Below are 20226 nucleotides of genomic sequence, written 5' to 3'. Positions count from 1 at the left end.
GAAGTTACCTATTGAAACAAAGAAATCCCTATAAATGGGGTCTAGACTGGAGAGTCCAAGAGAGTCTTCTCCAGTAGTTTCAGTAATATGTCACTGTCAAGAGTGTCAAAGGTCCAACAGAACCAGCACTGTGAATGTTAAGCAGCACAAATGTCCCCAAAGCTTATGTCAGCATCCACTGGCCACACTTCCAAAGAAGTTTCATGAATGATCTGGGTGGCCGATGTTTTTTTCCCCCTCAAAGTTAGTGGGTGTGGCTTATATATAGGTGCACTCAAGAATCCAGAAGTTACAGAAGTAACTAGACTAAGACAACATACTTTGACATATTTACATTTAACTTTCACACCATAGACTGTTGCTCAATAAGATCTTTCCAAAGATGAAAAGAAAAATGAAAACTATACTAATTGGTCTGATCATCCTTTCCTGTGATCATTTCTTCCTTTTTTGCTCAGTTTGGGAGGACTGAATGCTTTTATTTTACAGTTTGCAGAACTAGAAAAGTAATTCTAAAGCAAGTCACTATGTTCTCTACTCATTCTTTTAAATCCTGTTTGATGAACAAATAAAAAAGACAAAAATCTTACTGTCATGATTTCTGTAATGGATCCCAAGAGAGATACCTTTCTCCTTTGTCCTTCTGCTTTTTTTTTAAACTTTATTTTTATAATTTTAGTAGTTTTCCAAATATACATACATTGAACAGTTAGACCCCCCTCTAAAAAAAATTACAGAGCAACTAGTTTGACAAGAAGCAGTTGAGTGATACTCAACAAAAAAGAAAAGAAAAGGCAATAACATTAATTATACAGTTGGTGTCAGGCTCCGATGAATGATCCATTTCTTCCAGTATCTGTTATATTTGAAGTGGCAAGTCTTCATGAAAAGGTCAGTTTCTCCATTGCGTGAATTTCCTCAATTATGTCTTTCCATTCCGAACATGATGGTGGTTCCACATCAAGCCACCTGCGAATCACAGCTGTTTTTGCAGCTGCTAATAGTATTAACAGAAGATATCTATCAGCCTTCTTCAGTTCTTGGGGTAAACTACCCAGGGAAACCACAGGAAAATCACAGCATAGATTTAAGTCCATTTTAATATTGATTTCTTTTATCACTTCCGACCAATAGGGTGCGATCTTAATACATTCCCAAAAAACATGAAAATGTCATGCAGACACATTCCCACAGTTCCTCCAGCATTTTGCCTTCTGAACATCGTTACAACGTCTGCTTTTAATGTTAAGTGTAACAAAAAATCGCACCATGCACTTCCAGAAAAATTCTGCGTTTCCCGGTTCCATCACTGGATTCCGCTCGCTCCTTCCCAGGAGTGGGCTTTCGGTTTGATTTGGGAGGCATCTTCTATTGGTTTGTCTGCCGCTTCAAACATGTTTCTCTTCCTCATGTCATCAGATGCATCCTGTGCACTGTTGTAAATCACAGGACCATTCTCATAAAACACATAATGTCTGGATGGGTACATGGTCTAGAAACGAAATCCCTTCTCTTTTAAGAACTTCCTGATGGGGTTGTATGCTTTACGTTTAGCGAGAATATCACTTAGGAAATCTGAATCAAAGATTTCCTAACTTGTGCTTCGTTCTGCAAGAGGAAAGCAGAACGAAGCACAAGTTCCTTTGTGGTGTATCCCAGAAAAGGTATCACAATGGATCTGGGGCCAGTTTGGGCCCGAGTGACCGGTGGCAGCGCTGTATGCGCAACGTGATGTCCATGAGGGAGAGTTCAGTTATATGCTATATGAATTTTTGCAAGTTATCGCCTTCTTCTCCCTCTGTGACCCCATGGATGCGAATGTTATTCTTTTGTGAAGGCGCTTCTAGGTCTGTTAGACATATTTGTAGGTCTTCTTGTAGCTGAAACATATGGCTCTGTACGTCTTTGACATCCATGTTGAATTTCTCTACCTCAGTTATTCGCTGCTCAGCCTCCTCAAATCTGTTCATTACGTCTTTCAGGTCTACAACAATATCGTCCAGCCGTTTCCCCATTTCTTTTCTAAATTCAGAAATTTCCTTTTTTATGAGTCCTGAGTGGTCAGTGATTTGTTTTTTGAGGTTCGTCTGATCTTCTATCAGCTCTGTAAGAATGTTAGCTCCCATAGCTTCTATAGCTTTGTCCGCTGCTGGCTTGTTATCTTCAGAGACCTCCTTAGATAAAACAACAGTTTCTTTTGGCCTTTCTGGCTGAATTCCTCTTGTTTTTCTCTTGTAACTCCCTGACATGACATGTAAATACTAAAGACAATGTTTTCTAAGTTATTTGTCGAGGGTAACTTGACCATCCAGGAGCTCAAAATTTATTCTGTTGCTCGCTTCTCCACCTTCCGGAAGTCCCCAGGCCTTCTGCTTAATGTTGTTGTCCTCATTAAGTGTAAGCTTATAAGATATTTGTGTTTGCACTTCATTTTGTTACTTCATTGATGTATTTATGCATAAACCAGCTGTATCAGCTGGTTACTTGTCTTTTTTTATTCAACTCACTTTTACTATTTTTGTTCTTTGCTCAGCATTAGGTTCGTTAGAAACAACTGTCATGCTTTCTGGTTGGGAGATTCTATTGATAACTATTAGTTTATTAAAGGCTGATATTTGAAAGCATGAAGAGCTTGGAGCTGATCAGCTAAATGTGAGTGAGCATTCTGCAGGGTGGAGGCTTGATGAGGTGGCTGCATTTGAACTGAAACCAGAGTTAAAGGAGCATTACGGGAGCCAGGAGAAGCTGCTATCCTCTCTCTCACATGTCAAGTCAGATCTTCTGTTTTCTGGACCATCCACAGCAAACAGACATAGGATGTGACAGGGGTTTAACCTCCCCCAGCCCTGCACACACCAACTCACTCCATCCACAGGGGTGATTGGGAGGAGGAAAGTGACACATAAGATTACCTGCCACTCAGCTTCTCCTCCTTTCTGCACCTCTTAAGGTGAAGTGGCATCCACACCCAGCACTGTGCCACAGCGCACACCAAGCCTCGCTGCTGACGGCTCCAATCAGCTGCCATCTGCAACAAACAGCCAAAGGGTTTGATGGAACCCGCAGGAGGATACGATTCTTATCATTTACACTCCAGCAGCATCCCATGTAAACACACCAACAGAAGTCTGCATAGACGCTGACTGTCAGGCTGACAGCCCCCCACCCAGAGTCCCCTGAGCTGCTTGCTGACAGCAGCCTCGCCTACAACATGATCGCTTCATTTAGCAGCAACAATGTGTCTGATCCTCAACAAGCTGTCGCTCCCCGCTCTGCTGTGAGAGCTAACAAACCAAACATTGCGCTGTGCCGTGTTTCTGAGCTCCGGCCGCTCTGCCTCTGGCTTTCTGCCAGCCGGCTCCCACAGCTATTTATTTTCTGATGTAATTTGATTGCTGCGTGGTGAAGGCTGTGTCTCATTTGGGGCACAAATTGAGTTTCATATATCATTTTGAAAGCTCATGATGAACAAATTTTTTCATGGAAAAGTGTTCGTCTTCCAACCAATTGTTTGGAGTAACCACCGTCACACCTTGATGAGGAGAGTTCTCTAAGCTTTTGTTTTCATTCTTTCTTTGTCTGGGTTTCCATGGCTTCTTGAAAAACTTCATAAAATGACTTGTCAAACCATTTTTAAATTGCTTGACTTGTTTAGTTCTCGACAACATTTAGTCACTTATTAAAAGCTCAATGAGGCTTTTCGTTCCATGAGGATTTTGTCAGAAAAACATTGCTGTAGCTTATTATTTACAACAAAATTAACAGAAAATTAGAAATAAGAAATTAACCCTCTCTAAATTTTCAGTTTTTATACTAGGTGAAATTACTGTAGGTTGATGAGTCATTTTTTTCCCTGAAGTTTTTGTTGTTGGCATCACTTTCCTAGTTAAACTGGAAAGTGAAACTGAAGCAGGATGTGTGGGTGTGGACTGGCCCAAGCAAACAGTATGCTGGGAAACATCCTCTTGGAAAGAGAATCCACAGTTTAGTTGTGTATTTACATTAAATATGTGGTGTATGCTGTTGGATTCATTTAAAGGGAATTTGAACATTAGCTTGAACAATCACTTTGAATCTATCTTGATTTAGAATGGAGGAGGGCTGTAAAACAGATCAGTCAGTTTTCAATTTTACATCGGACCCTTAGCCTCAGACTGATCATTTGAGGAACAGGAACAGGATTACAGGACACCTGGTTTTAACTGCGAGGCCTTGGTGCCTGAGGCCCAGGCCCTGAGGCCTAGGCCCCAAGGCTGAGGCTGGAGTCAGGGTCGGGCCTCCATCTACCATGCTCCTCTTATTGATTACACACCCATCATGTTTTTATTTGTTAGTCATGGGGGGTAGGAGGTTGGGTGGTACAGAGCGAATAAAACTCTTTCCACATGAAAACCAGAATACTCACATACACTTCCCACATCCCCTTGGGATTAAGCAGCGCTTGTTAAATATGCTCACGGTGTGGTAACGCACTGACAGATTTTGAGAACAGATTTTATAGTATTTCCTAACAAGTGCTTAAGTGCAAAAAATCTCTACTCTCATTATGGAATAAATGAAGAAGAATGATGAAGGTGGTCTCACACAGTCATCCATCCAAACACAAGCTTTACAGGCCTATTTGTTACATTTTGCTAGATGTATTTCAGAAATATGTTTTAATGAATAGCCAATTACATTATTTTTCTCAAAGTTGAAATATTTTCTGTATATAAATTTATTCAGTTTGGCATTTTAACTGGATTTTTGTTCAGCTAATTTTTTTATGTTTACAATCCAATGTATAATCACAAACTTTTAATGTATGTTTTTTTCTGACAGATACACTGTTTGCTTTGACAGAAGCAGATTTAACACAAGTACATTTATAGATGAGTAAAACAATTTGGATGACTATGTTGCAGCAACTCTGCTGTGTCCTTCAGCATAAAGCTAAAGAATAAAAGTGGTATTACCATGTTTGGATGGATGAAGAATCTCATAAATTCACCTGACTGTTTCCCAAACTTTCTGCTGCATTTTTTTTGTCCTGCTGAGTTTTGACTTTGGCTAGTTGGAAACACATGAACAGAAGCTGAGCACTGTTGATGGTACTCAAGGTGCCATGGTCAGAGGCTGAACCACTGAAGGCTTTTATAAGAACAACTCATTAAAAGACAACCTCTGTGCGTCTCCCCTCCGGCAGCCGCGAGTGCCGTTTAGAGAGGCTGCTTTTCTCTTTCAGCCACGCAGAGAAAGCCCAGAAAGTCAAGGCTGGTTGCTCTGAGTACTGATTGCATTTTTTCTCTTTTTCACCAGAGTGCCTATTCAGACGAAGGCAAGAGGGGAACGGAGGATTTAAAAACATTAATGAAGCATTCAACTAACATTTTTTTCCCTTCTTCTCTTACTGCCAGCCAGATGGGTTGTGCGGAACGAGATCAGTCAGAGATGCTCCTTGTTTGATTGGTTGACTCTGAGGTCATGCTGGAATGTGTAGCAGCTTGATTGGTTTGTTTGGCGAAAACAAGCTATTCCTACTTGTAAGAATGAGAATGAAGTGAAGGCAAAGATGGACCCTGAGCTGTTTGAAATAATTTTGATTATTCCTTTAATCTTTTCTGTTTATTTTGCTTCTTGGATGTTTCAAGCTCTGTTTCTGTTTTTTCCAAGGATGCTTGGCAAATCAAAGGCAGTCTGAATGTATAAATCCTCACATAACTCATGATTTAGTGTTGCATAGTCTGCTATCAAAAATGAAATCTGGTATGTAAGCGCCACATATATTAATACAGGCTTTTCAGTTTGCACACATTGAATTTTTTAAAATAGAAAAATGCAAATAAAATACAGCAGGAGTCAAGCCAAACCAAAGAAACAGAAATATATTGGAAAGATTTATTCCTGTATTTTATTCTTTTTTATTAAAACACATATTTATTTTTTGTTTGGGGAATGACAAAAATACCCCCCAACATTTTGTGTGCTGTGTATTTGTGAAGAAATATAAATTACCAGATCTGAAGATAAGTACTCTGTTATTCTATAAATAATCAACATTGTTGCATATGACAAATCAGCCAATCACGTGACAGTAACTCAATGCATTTAGGCATGGAGACGTGGGCAGGACGATTTGCTGTAGTTCAAACTGAGCATCAGAATGAGGAAGAAATGTGATTTAAGGTGATGGCATAGTGGTTGGTGCTAGACAGGTTCGTCTGAGTATTTCAGAAACTGCTGATCTACTGGGATTTTCACACACAACCATCTCAGAACTATTCTGAAAAAGAGAAAAGATTCAATGACTGGCAGTTCTGTGGGCACAAATGCCTTGTTGATCCCAGAGCTCAGAGGAGAATGGCCAGACTGGTTCGAGGTGACAGTAACTCCAATAACCACTCGTTGCAACTGAGGTATGCAGAAGGAGGCGCAACATCTCCAACACTGAGGCGGATGGGCTGCAGCAGCAGAACGCACTGGATGCCACTCCTCTTAGCTAAGAACAGGAAACTGAGGCGATAACTTACACAGGGTCTAATTTTTTTAAGCAGATCTGTGAAAACCCCGTTGCAGAAATAAATGAGACTTAAGATAAACACATGGATGCGTTTTAGTAGATCTTCCTGAGACATTAGACCTTTAAATATGGAAATGTTCCTCAGGTCTTCAGAGGCCAACATGGAAACTGTTTTCATGTGACTCTCAAGGTTAGGGTCAAAGTCCACCTCCACACCAAGATTTCAGCATGTTCTCTATTTTCCAGCTGCAATAACTGAAGCTGTGCGTTAACTCTAGATGGTTTCTGTTCAGGTCCAAAGATAGTAATTTCAGTTTTGTTTCTGTTCAGCTGGAGAAAGTTGTGGGACATCCACACATTTATCTGTTCTAAGCATCTGTTCAGCGATTAAATGGGTTTAGAGTCACCTGGTGACATTGTAATGTATCACCTGTATAGTTATGGTAACTAATCTTATCTCCTGCTGTAACCTGAGCCAGTCGGAGCACATAGATATTGAATAAGAGTGTTCCTAGGAATTAACTTCTCTACGGTTCAAGAAGAAGTTACCTATTGAAACAAAGAAGTCCCAAGAATTGGGTCTAGACTGGAGAGTCCAGGAGAGTCTTCTCCAGTAGTTTTAGTAATTTGTCACTGTTAAGAGTGTCTAAGGTCCAACAGAACCAGCACTGTGAATGTTAAGTGTGTAGCAGCAGCATAGATGTCCCCAACGCTAATGTCAGCATCCACTGGCCACATGTCCAAAGAAGTTCTATAAATTATCTGGGCTTCCTGGAACACTGGAGTAGGTTTAACAGCACTTTGCACCAATACGATGACTGAATAACTTGAACAACAGATTGGAAAGAACTGGAGCAAAAGGGGCTTGAATTATGTTTATTTTGTAAATATATGCATTTAAAATAAAATGTGAATAATTTTGAATAATAAATTATAGATCCTGCAATTAACTTGATTAAAAAATGGACTGAAATCCTATCCATTGAAACACTATCCATCGACATAGTGGGACACGTTGTCCAACAGTGATGTTAGTTTAGCCAGAGTCCTTTAACACACCTGCAGTATGCTAAAGGCCATCCATGCTATGGGCTGGCCTCCTAATGAGCTCATCTAATCACTTCCTCTCAGCCGCAGAAAGGCTGCCGCTCCAACAGACAACAACATGGAAGATGGCTGATGGAGTTAAGAAGGCCTGCAGGAGCGCCCCCTGCAGTCCAGAAGATATCAGTTTCTGTAGCAACATAAACAAAGGAAACTCAAAACAGCAAAGAATCAGAGTGACAGGGGCGGCGCCAGAAATCTTGGGCACCATGCCAAAAAATTGTCATGGGGCCACAGCTCACAGCTGCTGTTACAATTTCTTGAGTCTATTTGACCCATAAAAAGTGTCAACTTTAAAGGCTTGCAATTGTCTTGCTTTCCTTGGTCCAATGTTGATTCTAGCACAATATTTACTGATTGTGAATTTTGCATGAGGCAGTCTGCATACAGTATGCAAGTAAGTTGCTTGAATTTTTTTCTATTAGTTTTAGATTACTAAAAGGTCTCTCCCCACAAGTAACAGTCAAATGTAATGTGCAAAATTTTAAGCATTTTATTCAGGCTGCAGTGTATAACTTTAATAAAAAAAATGTTTTCTCCATATTTGTTAAAAACTGGCACCATTTTGTGACAGTTTGTTATGAGACAGATAATCTGTGAAAAGATCAATCTCCTCCACCTCCTCCCTGAACTACTATTACTGGCAAAAGTAATGCAATTTTCCAGCCAAAAACAACCAATCAGAACCAGGAGGAGGGTCATGGTGCTGCCAATCAATCTCATTCACCATTAGCTATGCTGAATGAGATTCAGCATAGCCCACTAGCACACTATTAGCACCATTAGCACACTAAGTGTGCTAATGGTGGAGAAACAGCATAGCACCAAGCAAGGAGGGATGACCAGCCACATGAGATTGTGATTGACAGTACTAAAACTCTCCCATCTCTTGACTGTGCCGATCAACTGGCTGGAGTCTTTACCAGGATCTTCAGCCACCGTCAAGTGCGCTAAGCAGAAACAAACCATTTTATGCAGATCCAGAAGGATTCAGGGCAAATGTGGACATCTGCTTTTTGGTCTGAAAGTGGTACAACAAAAAATGGGGAGGGCCCCCTGTTGGTTAAGAGCCCTTGAAATTGTTCTAACCTTTCTAAATTTGCCCCCATGCTAGGCTGATGGAGGCAGATTCAGCTGATAGTGTACTTTTTGTCTCCTCAGGCCTGATGGAACGGGGACAGTGACTGTGGAGGAGAAGGAGCAGTTTGAGGCCGTCAGACATCGTCTCATTGTTCTATTGGAGAATCAGATAACACATTTTAGGTATGAATATTCACACAACAGAAACAGGGAGGTAGTTCTTTCTAAAAGGATTTTCAGATGTTCTTCATAAAGCCAAAAGCTGATGCATGCTCTGAAAGCAGGAACATTTCCATAATTTTAAGGGACGTGGTTGAACTCTGACATGAACAAAATTGTGGTGGCAGCATATAAGGGTCCCAGGTGCAGTATGGGGCAGCAGGGGAGCTGTGGGGATTGCCACTGTGCTGAAAATTTTAATCAGGGGCATGGAAAATCACACTTGGGAGTGGTACCATGGTGCAAGCTTTAATTAGATTGCTCCATCCTGACAGTTGAAGAAAGTGGTGGTGCAATCATGGACTAGAACTGCTGAGAGAAGATGCTGCTGATCCACACAGCATGGTGGGGACACATTGTAACTTCTTAGGGAATGAAAAAAAAACTATTTAGCAATTACTAAAAGCTTAACATGGTCATGATTGTTTGACGCCGAAGGAAGTTTTTTATTTTTTAAGTGTTTCTGAAAGTTCTGTAAGGTTGCATCAACTCCACATACACTTTTATGTGTTTTGTTATGTGTGTGTGTGATTTCAGGAACTGATGGTTTGATGGGACACCCCTTTATTTCCTACTGAATGACTGTGAGATCTACGGCACTCCACCTCAGTGTCGCTCTAAGACTAAATGGTGTTCTAAAAAAAAAGCTAGACAAAATAATACATGTGGTTTAATTGGGGCCTGAGCATCTCATTAAAGTTAATTAGTGGGGTCACACAGGCCCAGACACAATGCTTATGGCCTGTGGCCATGGGTCATCTTGGATTTTTTTTTAGGCCCAATCTAAACTTTGCAGGCCTGACCACCAATCTCCTGGTGGTTTTTCAGCTATTCACACCTTGGGACATGTCACCAAAATAACTGAAATGGCACTTTTAGACACTTTTTTGAATCACTAGGAAATAATGACCCAAAGGTGGGCTGAATAGAGGATAGGGGCTATTACTAATGACTAATTACTCAGTTTGTGACCGTGTTAGTATGATTTTTCTGACTACAACTTATAAACCTATTTACTCCAATCAAGTTCAGAACTGGAGAAGCCTTTTGGATAAGAGTTTAAATGTTTTTAGGAAACAAGAGAAGAAGTCCAGTTTTCTTCTACTGAGTCATTGAGGATTGTCAGATAGTGATTTTGAATAAGGTTACCATGGCTGAAAAACTAGAAAAAATTTGTAGTAAGAAAATTTCACAAAACTGGCAGCATCCTACTATGCTGAGCTTCAATATTTTCTTTTGCAAATGTTAGCTGAAGTAGGTAGGTACTGGATTCCATATATCTTTGAAGTTGCAAGTCTTGAATTAGCTTTAAGCAATATATCTTAATATCAATAGACGTCCCATTCCTAATTCTGGTACTTTATACTTCATGTTGTACAGGCACTTTTAAAACCATTGGAGTGTTTAGAATTAGCAGGATTAGAGATTTGTATTATTATTATTATTTGTAAGTTTATATTTGTCTTCTATATTTAAAATTTCAAAAACCACTGCAGAAGAAAAGCAATCTTTATCTCCTTAGGAAAACTACCTAAAACTTTTAAAATGTTTTAGGTTGCAGTGGGGGTATTTTAGTCCCATCAGCGGCACACAACAGGTGCAGGAGATTCATGTTCAGTGGCTGTTGAGACCTCCGAGCATCTGTGTGACCATTCAGCACCGCCATCACTGTGTGAACTCATTGTGAGTGTGGTGTGAAAGCAACAGCCCCAAGACCTTGAGCAACACTCATCTGAATGGACCTGTGCCATTAAATATTCTGAAGCTTAGCACTTTAAACACTTCATGCCTCAGAGGGGCCCTCCATCTGGCCCTGGGGCAGAAAGGAGGGGCCAGTTGAGAGCCTGGGGGTTTATCAGCGGGAGTCATTACTAACTCACCTCAGCAAGAGGCTAATGGTCGTAAACAATGACCAAGACAGTGTTGGGATTAGTCTAATGTCCTTCCAGACAAAAAGCTGGAGTTCCTCAGTTTGGTTTTGATTAGGCAGAGCACAAAATAATAGAAATTAAATCTCAATTGCAGATTATAATCTTTATAGCCTTTAGTTCATATCACTGTTTATACCATCATTAGATGATAGTCTTCTCATTACATGATTAAATATGTTCTCAATTTGCCAACCTTTGCATTGAAAGAAATTAATGGTCGGGGATATCCTATTCTGGTTCTACTCACATGGCTTCCCAACTTTTTTTTTTTTTTTTTTTTTCTCTGTGTATGCTTTCTGGAAACTTTTGAACATCATTACCTTAATCTATAGGGTGTTTAATTAAGAGATTTTCTACATGTGGAGGTTCTGCAGACAACTTGAAAATTTCTCCTCCTCCCATGTTTGACAGGGATCCTTTGCATTCTGACATTTGGAATTTGATTAGAAAAGCTTGTTGGACCTGAATACATCTGGATTAGCTACATAACTCTGTTTTGAAAGTTCAAACGGACCGACCTGAAGGTTTTCACACTGAAATGGATTTCAGACAATGTGATTCAAATTCTGTGGGAACAAAATAATGGTCTCTTCCTGTTCCAACATGACTCTGCATCAGTGCACAAAGCAAGAAGATCCATAAAGATGAGTGAATTTTGTGTGGAGTCTTGGTGTCAGCCTGACAAAACACCTTTAGGACAAAGCATGAGCCAGGCTTTCTTGTTACAAAAACAAGAACAACAAGTTGTTAAAATAAATGGGTGTGTTATGCATTGGTATAATACAATACTTTTGCCAAAATAGTTTTTATGTAATGGTTGCACAACATATTATGAAACAATCAGTATCTTCATTAAAGATTTTTAGAAATGAACACTGGGAATGCTATATTTATTTATTTTTATTTTTTTTTTCTGTTGTCATGAATTCACACTTGGCTTCCCGATAGGATCCTCAGCCTGTTGGATGGAGTCTTACTGTAGTTGATGGCCACACGTGACACAGACAATTGTGTGTAAGACAAAGTCAAAGTGGAAGAAAATGGACAAGTAATTTACAAGTTTGTAAATGCTTGGACTAATATTAAGCTGTATTTTGGTACTAATTTAACTTTTATAATCTATATTTGCGCTGTGTCATTTTCCTTCCTTATTGCATTTTATTATTTGAGTTTTGATTGTCAGCTTACTGCTCTCAATCTTTCTCAGGTTGCTGTTAAAAAAAAAAGATTTTTTATCTCAATAAGACATAGCTGACAAAAAGTTTACATACATACAAGACACTGAAGATCACATTATTGGAAGCAATAACATCACAATCCAATCATCCAATATTTTTCAGCACTGCTCAGTGTTTACTGCAGCTGAGGGCAAAGTGTGGAGAACAGCCTGTGATTGTTCTTGAATTAACATTATCAGTACAAACATACAGAAAAATACAAGCATTTACTTTGTATTTTTCTGACATTTTTCTAAAAAAAAATTTCACTATGAGACAAAGTGTTGGTTGTCATATATTTTTGTTTAGTACAGTGACTACTGTTACAAGCAACACAGAAAAGTCACATTTAGAGTAAATAGCCGAGTTCAGGTCTGGCCCTCAAAAACAAGGCATGGGTGCCAAAAAACTATGATATACTTCAAAACTTTGGTCTGACTTAATATGTCAAATAGGCAACACTCAGAATGTGCAGCACACATTCTGGCACAGTATGCTGCAGTATCTTCATTTGTCTCCCTAAAAAAAGCCATCCTCCAGCTGCAGTTGATCAGAACGCTGCTACTGGTGTTCAGGAGGAATAAGAGCACATCGCCCAGTTCTAAAGTACTTCCACTGACTTGCACCTGCTTAAAGGTTATTTCTAAAGAGAATTTGTTATCTGGCAAACAAGATTTATCTCAACATATATTCTAATTTATTGAATATGACTGTATTCAAAGTAATTCTGTTTTTAGTTATACCATATTTTACTAGTTGGTTCTCATTGTTTCAGGAGTCTACAGTACTTGAAACAAAAGTGATGTTTTAGTTACTTTCAGTTGACTTCATCACATATTTATATTTACGTATTTTTGTGGTGTGATTACCTACCTATGTTAAACTTCAATTAAACAACTTTTATTTAACCTTGATTTTTAATCGATTTTTCTCTTTCTTTTAAATGAACATCATGAACTCCTGACTTAATGAATGTTATGAAGTTCATGGCAAGTTGTTTTTTTTTCTTCTTTTTTTCTTTTATTTGCTTAGTCGGATCACTTCTGTTCCTCAGAACAGAACATCTGCCTGTTGGTTTTTTTTTTGTCTCATAAATGGCTGACCTGTGTGACCACTTCCCTTTGTTTATTAAGTACTGTTCACTTGTCAATTAGCAATGTGAAACCTCCATGAACTGCCAAATCTGTGTTCAGATGGAGACGGAGGTGAGAAAAGCTTCTTTCATCAAAGTAATTAGACAAAAGAAGGCAGCCATCTGTTTATGCTCCCTAATATGCACTGTGCTTCTCCAATTTTGCAATCTTTCTTTGTCTCGTCCTTTCTGCGTAGTTGTCCTTGAGATTGGTTCTTAATGTGATGCCCACCTCCATTTTTAATCTGCAGATACTGCTTTCCCTTTGGACGACCAGATGGGGCCTTGAAAGCAACACTTTCGCTTCTGGAAAGAGTAAGGGAAACTCCGAAGTACTTTTGCCGTTTAATGTTTCTTTTCTCAGGATCACTACATAGATTCAAAGTAAGCTTTAAATCATAACACTCAGATAAAGGAGCTTCTACCCAGTTGCACCTAAAAATATATTAGGGCATGTAATGGAGTATCTGTTTGAAAAATATTTAAAAAATTTCTTATTTCTCATTTTATCTAGAGAAATTTGATTCTGAACAGGGAAAATATATGCACTTAGTACACAATAGTTTTTCATTCTGCTGAAAAACTATCTTGTACGATCTTTTGTTTGTGAAAACCTCCTGGAACTTGCTTTCAGTCATAGCAGAGCTGCCTCTTTACTGCTGACTGAAAAAAATTGATGGCACCAGTGGTGGAGACATGTAAAAACCTTTAGATAAATTATGTATCTTAATGCAGTTGTTTAAGCCCTTGCTGAAAAATTTAGAAAAATTCATCCTCTCCTATGATTACATTTATTCTAAGACTAAAAAAACCAAAAAGCATAATCCCTGGTGGCAGAAAATTACTGCTGTCAGTAATTTTCTAAATTCAGTTATATTAATTACCGGAATATACCCACAACTCACAACGCATGCTGTCTCTAGACACTTTACAAAAAAACACAATTCAGTCCAATCATGTGATTATATTCCAAGTCACATCCATTCTAAAACAATTGGAGTAACCATGCAGTCAACTTTACTTTATTATTCAAACTGGTTAGAAAGTTTAGGGTTTTATTTAGAATAATTTGTTTTAGATTTTTTAATAACATCACAATTATTAACTGACAGGAAAAAATCTGTTCAGAATCCAGCAACATTAAAATAATCAGACATACCTAAAGTAAAATACATTTACAATAATATAACTCAATAGGTAAACAAGACAGGATGAAGGAGGGTAGCGTGGGGGGAGAGGGTAATCAACAGGGATTAAATAATACTATATATAAATCCGAGCTGGGATGAGAGACAGATGGTATCAGTATTGCTCATAGAACGATTAGAGGACAATAAGTCAATCCAATGTGCAGGTAGGTTTTGCATATACCTTAAAAATGGTTGCCATATTTTATAAAAAGTCTTACTTCTATTCTGCATCCATCAGTCTATTTTTCCTAGGGTCAGACAGCTATTGATCTCACAGAGCCTTATTTTAATTAGAAGGGGGCCACCTGATTTCCATTTTGTTACAGTACATTTCTCAGCAATTGCCAAAAAGACTTCTCTAGGTTTTTCTTCATAATTTGTCTTTAGATTAGAGATCCTAAAGTTACCCAATAAACAAGTCTCAAGGTCTGTTGAAGTCGTGGGGCCATGGATGGAATGGAGTTTTGTAAACTCCCTTCCAAAAGCCCTGCAGTTTAGAGCACTCCCATGTAACATGTCCCTTAATTTCATGCCACATCTAAAACAAAGAGGGGATATAGTGTAGTTATATTTATGTAGTTTTTGTGGGGTAGTAGCTGATTTAGAAAATGGAATTACACTATTCTAAACCGAGCGTTTAGAGTAGAGGTCACCCCTTCTTAGCATGCTTGTAGCGAAAGTGGCGAAGACAAACTCCTCTTTAATATGAAGAAATGTCCAGTAGAACCAGTACAACAATGTGAACCAGTGTCTGCCACAACTGACTGATAGTTTGAGAAATTAAAGCATGCACAGTAAAATGCAGAAACACAGATCTACAAGTACTTTCTATGTTAAAATCAAGTAAAAGGTTAATGGCAGAAGTAGCTCTGTCTTAAAGGGTTAGTGGGTAAATAACTGTACAGAAGCAGCAAATAAACAAGGAATTAGAGTGTTTTATAAAGAATAGCTACTTCAGAATTCTAGAATTATTGCCAGTCCTCTTAAGGCTGTGGTTGTTTTTGTTTCTGGTACAGCTTAACAAAGGTGCACCAGTAACAAAACAGAAAATGTTTTTTCCCTTCCCCTTTCTGGAAGCTTGTTCCTGATTAGAGGTGCATAAAAACTGAATGCTGCTTCTCTGTGTTTGAATTAACTATCTGCCTCACACGTTGAGGCAAAGCACATTTAAAGTCTGTCACATAGCTCTTCTCCCTAACGGGGTCGGGAGCCCAGGAATGTCTTTTTACATTAAATTGAGTTGTTAAATAAGGTAGCAACACTATGTTTAAACCACGGATAGTTTAAAAAATCTAATGAGAATGAATGAATTAATCTATTTTGTTTAGAGTTCATGAAACGTTTTATTAAGTGTGTAAGCTTCCACCCCAAAGTAAAACAATTTAAAAAATGACCTGCAACAATAAAGTAGGATTGTGTTTGGATAAATGGATGTCTAATTCATGAATAAAGTCAATATTAGGACTGATGCTGTATTGGATAAGCTCAGCCTCAACTCATATACTCTCAATTAACCCAATTTTTCTTTATGAACGGCAAAACAAATGCCTGTAGGAATGGCCAGGTTTTGATACAAATTGTTACACAAGCAGTCAATGATGATGATGTTTTTGCAAAGAGCAGGCAGGTTGGAGACTTGCCTATTAGTGAAGTCACTAAGATACTTAGTGATAATTTTTAGTATAATTTCATAAAACTGGATAACTATGTATTTTCAGGTACTGATGAAAGACATCACCACACCTGTTTCTTCAGAGGAAACAAAGAAACGGGTTCAGAAATGTTTGGAAAAGGCATCCCAAATCAACTACAGTCAACTGATGGAGTATGCTCAGATCAATGGTGGGAATTGTCAAAGCTGGGACTGGTGTTTAGTGACACTGGGATAGTCTCTTTTGTCATCAACTGTTTCTATTTATTGAGTTTAAGATCTTATTAGATCTAGTAACCAGTAACAGCTTGAAGAGTTTTCTCTTCAAGACTTTCAAAGACATCAGAAAACTTTCTTTTCTGTTGTTCACATGTGTAAACATGAGCAAACTATCTGTGTTCTTGCATTTTGGCAGACTGTTTCTTCTGGAATTGTCTTTACAAAATGGGAATTTACTTTGTTAACTCTAAATTCATAGATTATAGTACTATGATATTTTAAACACGGGTAAAAATCATACTGGTCCTAGTTTGTCTTGTAAAAAAGCAAAAAATTGTGGACCATTGTGGAAATGAGACTTAGTGTACAGTGTACGTACATGTATTTGTATTTCATCCAAGTCGAAGCTTAGATTTCACACTGGAGCATATGAAAGATGAACGAGTTTAATGATAACTTTACAATCTGATTAATTCTTGCTTTGTTTGAACTTTGTTAGTGGATCCAGAAGACATACTGGAGAAAAGACTGGATGATATGTTGAGATTGGGAGAGCTGTGCATTGAAGTCCTACAGCAGAATGAAGAACATCACTCTGAGGTATTTACTTTATGTACTTTATCTGCTGTCCATTCAAAGAGGCAGGGAATTATACCACCTGAAGGGTTGGTATAATTGGCATTGGAGAGATGTTTGACAATACAGCAATACAGAGGTTATTCTTCTGGGATTTCTTTTTTAAAAATAGTCTTTACATGGGAGAAGGTCAGTAGCACCCTTCTTGTTCTGTGGGAAGACACATACACTCAACAAAAATATAAATGCAACACTTTTGTTTTTGCTCCCATTTTTCATGAGATGGACTCAAAGATCTAAAATTAATTCCAGATAAACAATATTACCATTTCTTTCAAATGTTGTCCACAAATCTGTTTAAATGTTTGATAGTGAGCACTTCTGCTTTGCTGAGATAATCCATCCCACCTCATAGGTGTGCCACATCAAGATGCTGATCTGACATCATGATTAGTGTATTGCTTATTCACCTCTTAATGTTGGAGTTTGATTATACTGTATAACGTTTAATATAATCTAACATGCATTTTGCATGTGTTTATTCTACAGATATTCTATCAAATAAGGTTATCTGCACTTAAAAATTTGCACCAGTAACTTAACCAGTAATGGTGCCATCAGGAGCAGATCAAAAGTATGTCACTTGATGACATCAAATGATTAGCTAAAGCAAAGAGCAAAGGTCAGCAGACACATAGGTTGTCTCAAAGATTTGACACAGCAGGTCTTGATGTGTTTTTTGATAAACCCCAATTTTTTGTGTGGTTGCTTATACTATTTATTTAAATATGACTGCTTTCTGAATGGCCCACATACTCAAAAGAAGGACAGAGCACACAGATCACTGTTTAGAGCACACAGATCACTGTTTATGGAAGTTATAATGATCAATTTTAAAATTATTGAACAATGGGAATAGGCAAAATTGTCACAAGATCATAACAAGATTAAGAAAGCTAAAAAAAATAAATTTAATTGTTGATGCTGCTAGCCACAGCCATTGACTTGTGATTTGCAGAATTACACATCTCACTTAAATGACGTGAAACTTAAATAAGATGCAACAACATGGTTCTGTATGTAATATTGAAAACTACTAGATACATATCCAATAGATTACCACATACTGTATGTATGTAGTAATACATATTTTTGGGGGGTGAAAAGATCAAAATTAGGCCATTGAAACTACCATGAAAAAGCTATACATGGTCAAAATAACAGATTTGGGTCATATTTGCTTGCTGTCTGAACATCATGATACTTGGAGTTGGAGTGTGGTCATTAGTGGTATTGATCTTTAAAAGATTCTACATCCTGCCTGGGGAAATTAAAATGATTGGACCATAGTCTGAAGATTCTTCTTCAGTGTGATCTGTCTGAGGTGCTTGCAGTATTCACAACTTAGGTAATTGAGACACCCCACATACTGGGTTTATTCATATGCACCACAAGTGCTCAAACCTTATTTCCAAAAGTCTACTGGATGGCCACAATAACTACATAAACAATGAAATGAAATGATCACACTTAGATAATGAATGATTCACTCACTTGGGCCTGACCACACGCTCTCACATCTTCCTCCTGGTCCACATGGATCTGAGTTGCATATTGTATACCCTGTCACACTGTCTCCCTGAATTGAGACTGGAATTACAAGTGCTACATCTGCCAGTTTTGAAATCAGAGTACATTTCTCCAAGTGATCAGAAGTTGACAAAACTACCTAAATGGATCAGTTACTATGAGAATTGGTGAAACAGCATTCTGATTTTATGTACCATAAATCTGGAACAAACTTCCAGAAATCTGAGTTTCTTCAAACCAAGGCTAAAAGTTCATTTTTAGAACTTCCTTTGATTCATAATAATTGGAACATAATTCTCGCTGACTTTGGTTTATTATCCATACTCCTTCTGCTTGATCTAACTGCGACCTTTCATACAAAGGTCGCAGTTAGATCCTCCTCGTTCAAGGAGGATGCAAAACATCCTCCTTGAACGATTATTATCCACTATTGGTATTGTAAATACACCTCTGAAATGTTTTTAATCATACTTTTCAGGTATCTGTTTCACCCTTAACTTTCTCAAACTAAATTGCAATAAAACTGAATGTCTCTGAATTGGCACTAAATCAATATTAAGTAAACATAATAACTTCTCATTTCTAGTTGATAACTTCTCCATTTTTCCCTCCCGTCAGGTTAAGAGTCATTCTCGATAGCACTCTCTCCTTTGCCTCCCATATCAATTATATCATTCAGTCAGCCTACTTTCATCTCCAAAATATTAATTGTTAGTGAATTGTCTCCGTCCTTCTTTCACTCCTCACTCCACTGCTGTTCTGGTCCACAATCAAATCACGTACCGTTTAGATTACTGTAATTCTCTTCTCTTTGGCCTGCCACAGAAAACTCTCCATCAATCACAGGCAGTTCAAAATTCAGCCACTCGTATCATCACACCCCTTCAGTTCATCACATCACACCTTTTCAGTGACTGCTATACTTTTACTATACTTATTCTTTCTTTCAAAGTGGTTCACAACCTCATCCCCTCTTATTGTTTAAACCTGCCTGTACCCTCTTCTTATATTCATCTCATTATTCCCTGTGACTGTCTTGTCACTAGGGAGAGCAGAGCATTCAGCTGCTGTACTCCCAAACTCTGGAACTCACTCCACCTGATCTCCATAATATTGACTCTTTGTCACACTTCAAATTCAAACTCAAAACTCATCTGTTTCAAGTAATCTATGCTCTTTGATTGCAATTGTCTTTTTAAATCTGATTTCGTACTTCATTTCACTTTATATTTAAATTTTTGTATTTTGTTACATAATAAAATTATTATTATGTAATAATATCTTAAGTATTGAGAAAGGCAACTACAAATAAAATGTATTATTATTATTATTATTATTATTATTATTATTATTATTATTATTATTAGTTCTAGATGTCCCACCACCTACTAAATGTAATCATTTTATAGATATCTGATGTGAGTGCACCCACATCAGATCATTCTTTCAGCTTTTATTGTTTTTTCTAGTTTGATATTAGTTTAACTTTTATTTTATATATTTATAAAATAAATACCACCACAGGTTACATGATGCACTGAAACCTGTGGTGTGTTTCAGGGGGTCAAGCTTTGTTTCTGTGGCTAGCTATCTGTTAAAGTGACTTCTGGTCAGCCAGTATTTCACCTTCAGGTGAATTTTGGCACATTTACTCATTTGGGCATCATAGCCGCCTCCTGCCTCAGACCTCTTTTGTATAGGATTTCAGCCTTATCAAGTATGATGAATGTTTAATGTCAGAATTCTTGTACTTTAAATATCTGACCTGCTGTTTGAGAAGTTGTGTAACTCCTGACTATGTTAGCTTTTTAGCAAATA

General features: G+C 37.9%; 1 protein-coding gene across 3 annotated transcripts in view; it reads left to right on the top strand.

Moving 5' to 3' along the window:
* Positions 1–20226, top strand: part of cadps2 (Ca++-dependent secretion activator 2) — a 177274-nt gene that overhangs the window by 100313 nt on the left and 56735 nt on the right. For all 3 annotated transcript variants that reach the window (XM_055025422.1, XM_055025423.1, XM_055025421.1), the window contains exons 14-17: positions 8765–8866; positions 13434–13497; positions 16091–16214; positions 16742–16842. In XM_055025422.1, the coding sequence (XP_054881397.1) occupies positions 8765–8866; positions 13434–13497; positions 16091–16214; positions 16742–16842 (391 nt within the window). The remainder of the gene's footprint in view (positions 1–8764; positions 8867–13433; positions 13498–16090; positions 16215–16741; positions 16843–20226) is intronic.

The sequence above is a fragment of the Poeciliopsis prolifica genome, unplaced genomic scaffold (genome assembly GCF_027474105.1).
Source record: "Poeciliopsis prolifica strain line A6 unplaced genomic scaffold, Auburn_PproV2 SCAFFOLD147, whole genome shotgun sequence".
NCBI lineage: Eukaryota > Metazoa > Chordata > Actinopteri > Cyprinodontiformes > Poeciliidae > Poeciliopsis > Poeciliopsis prolifica.
This window is presented reverse-complemented; position numbering and strand designations above follow the sequence as displayed.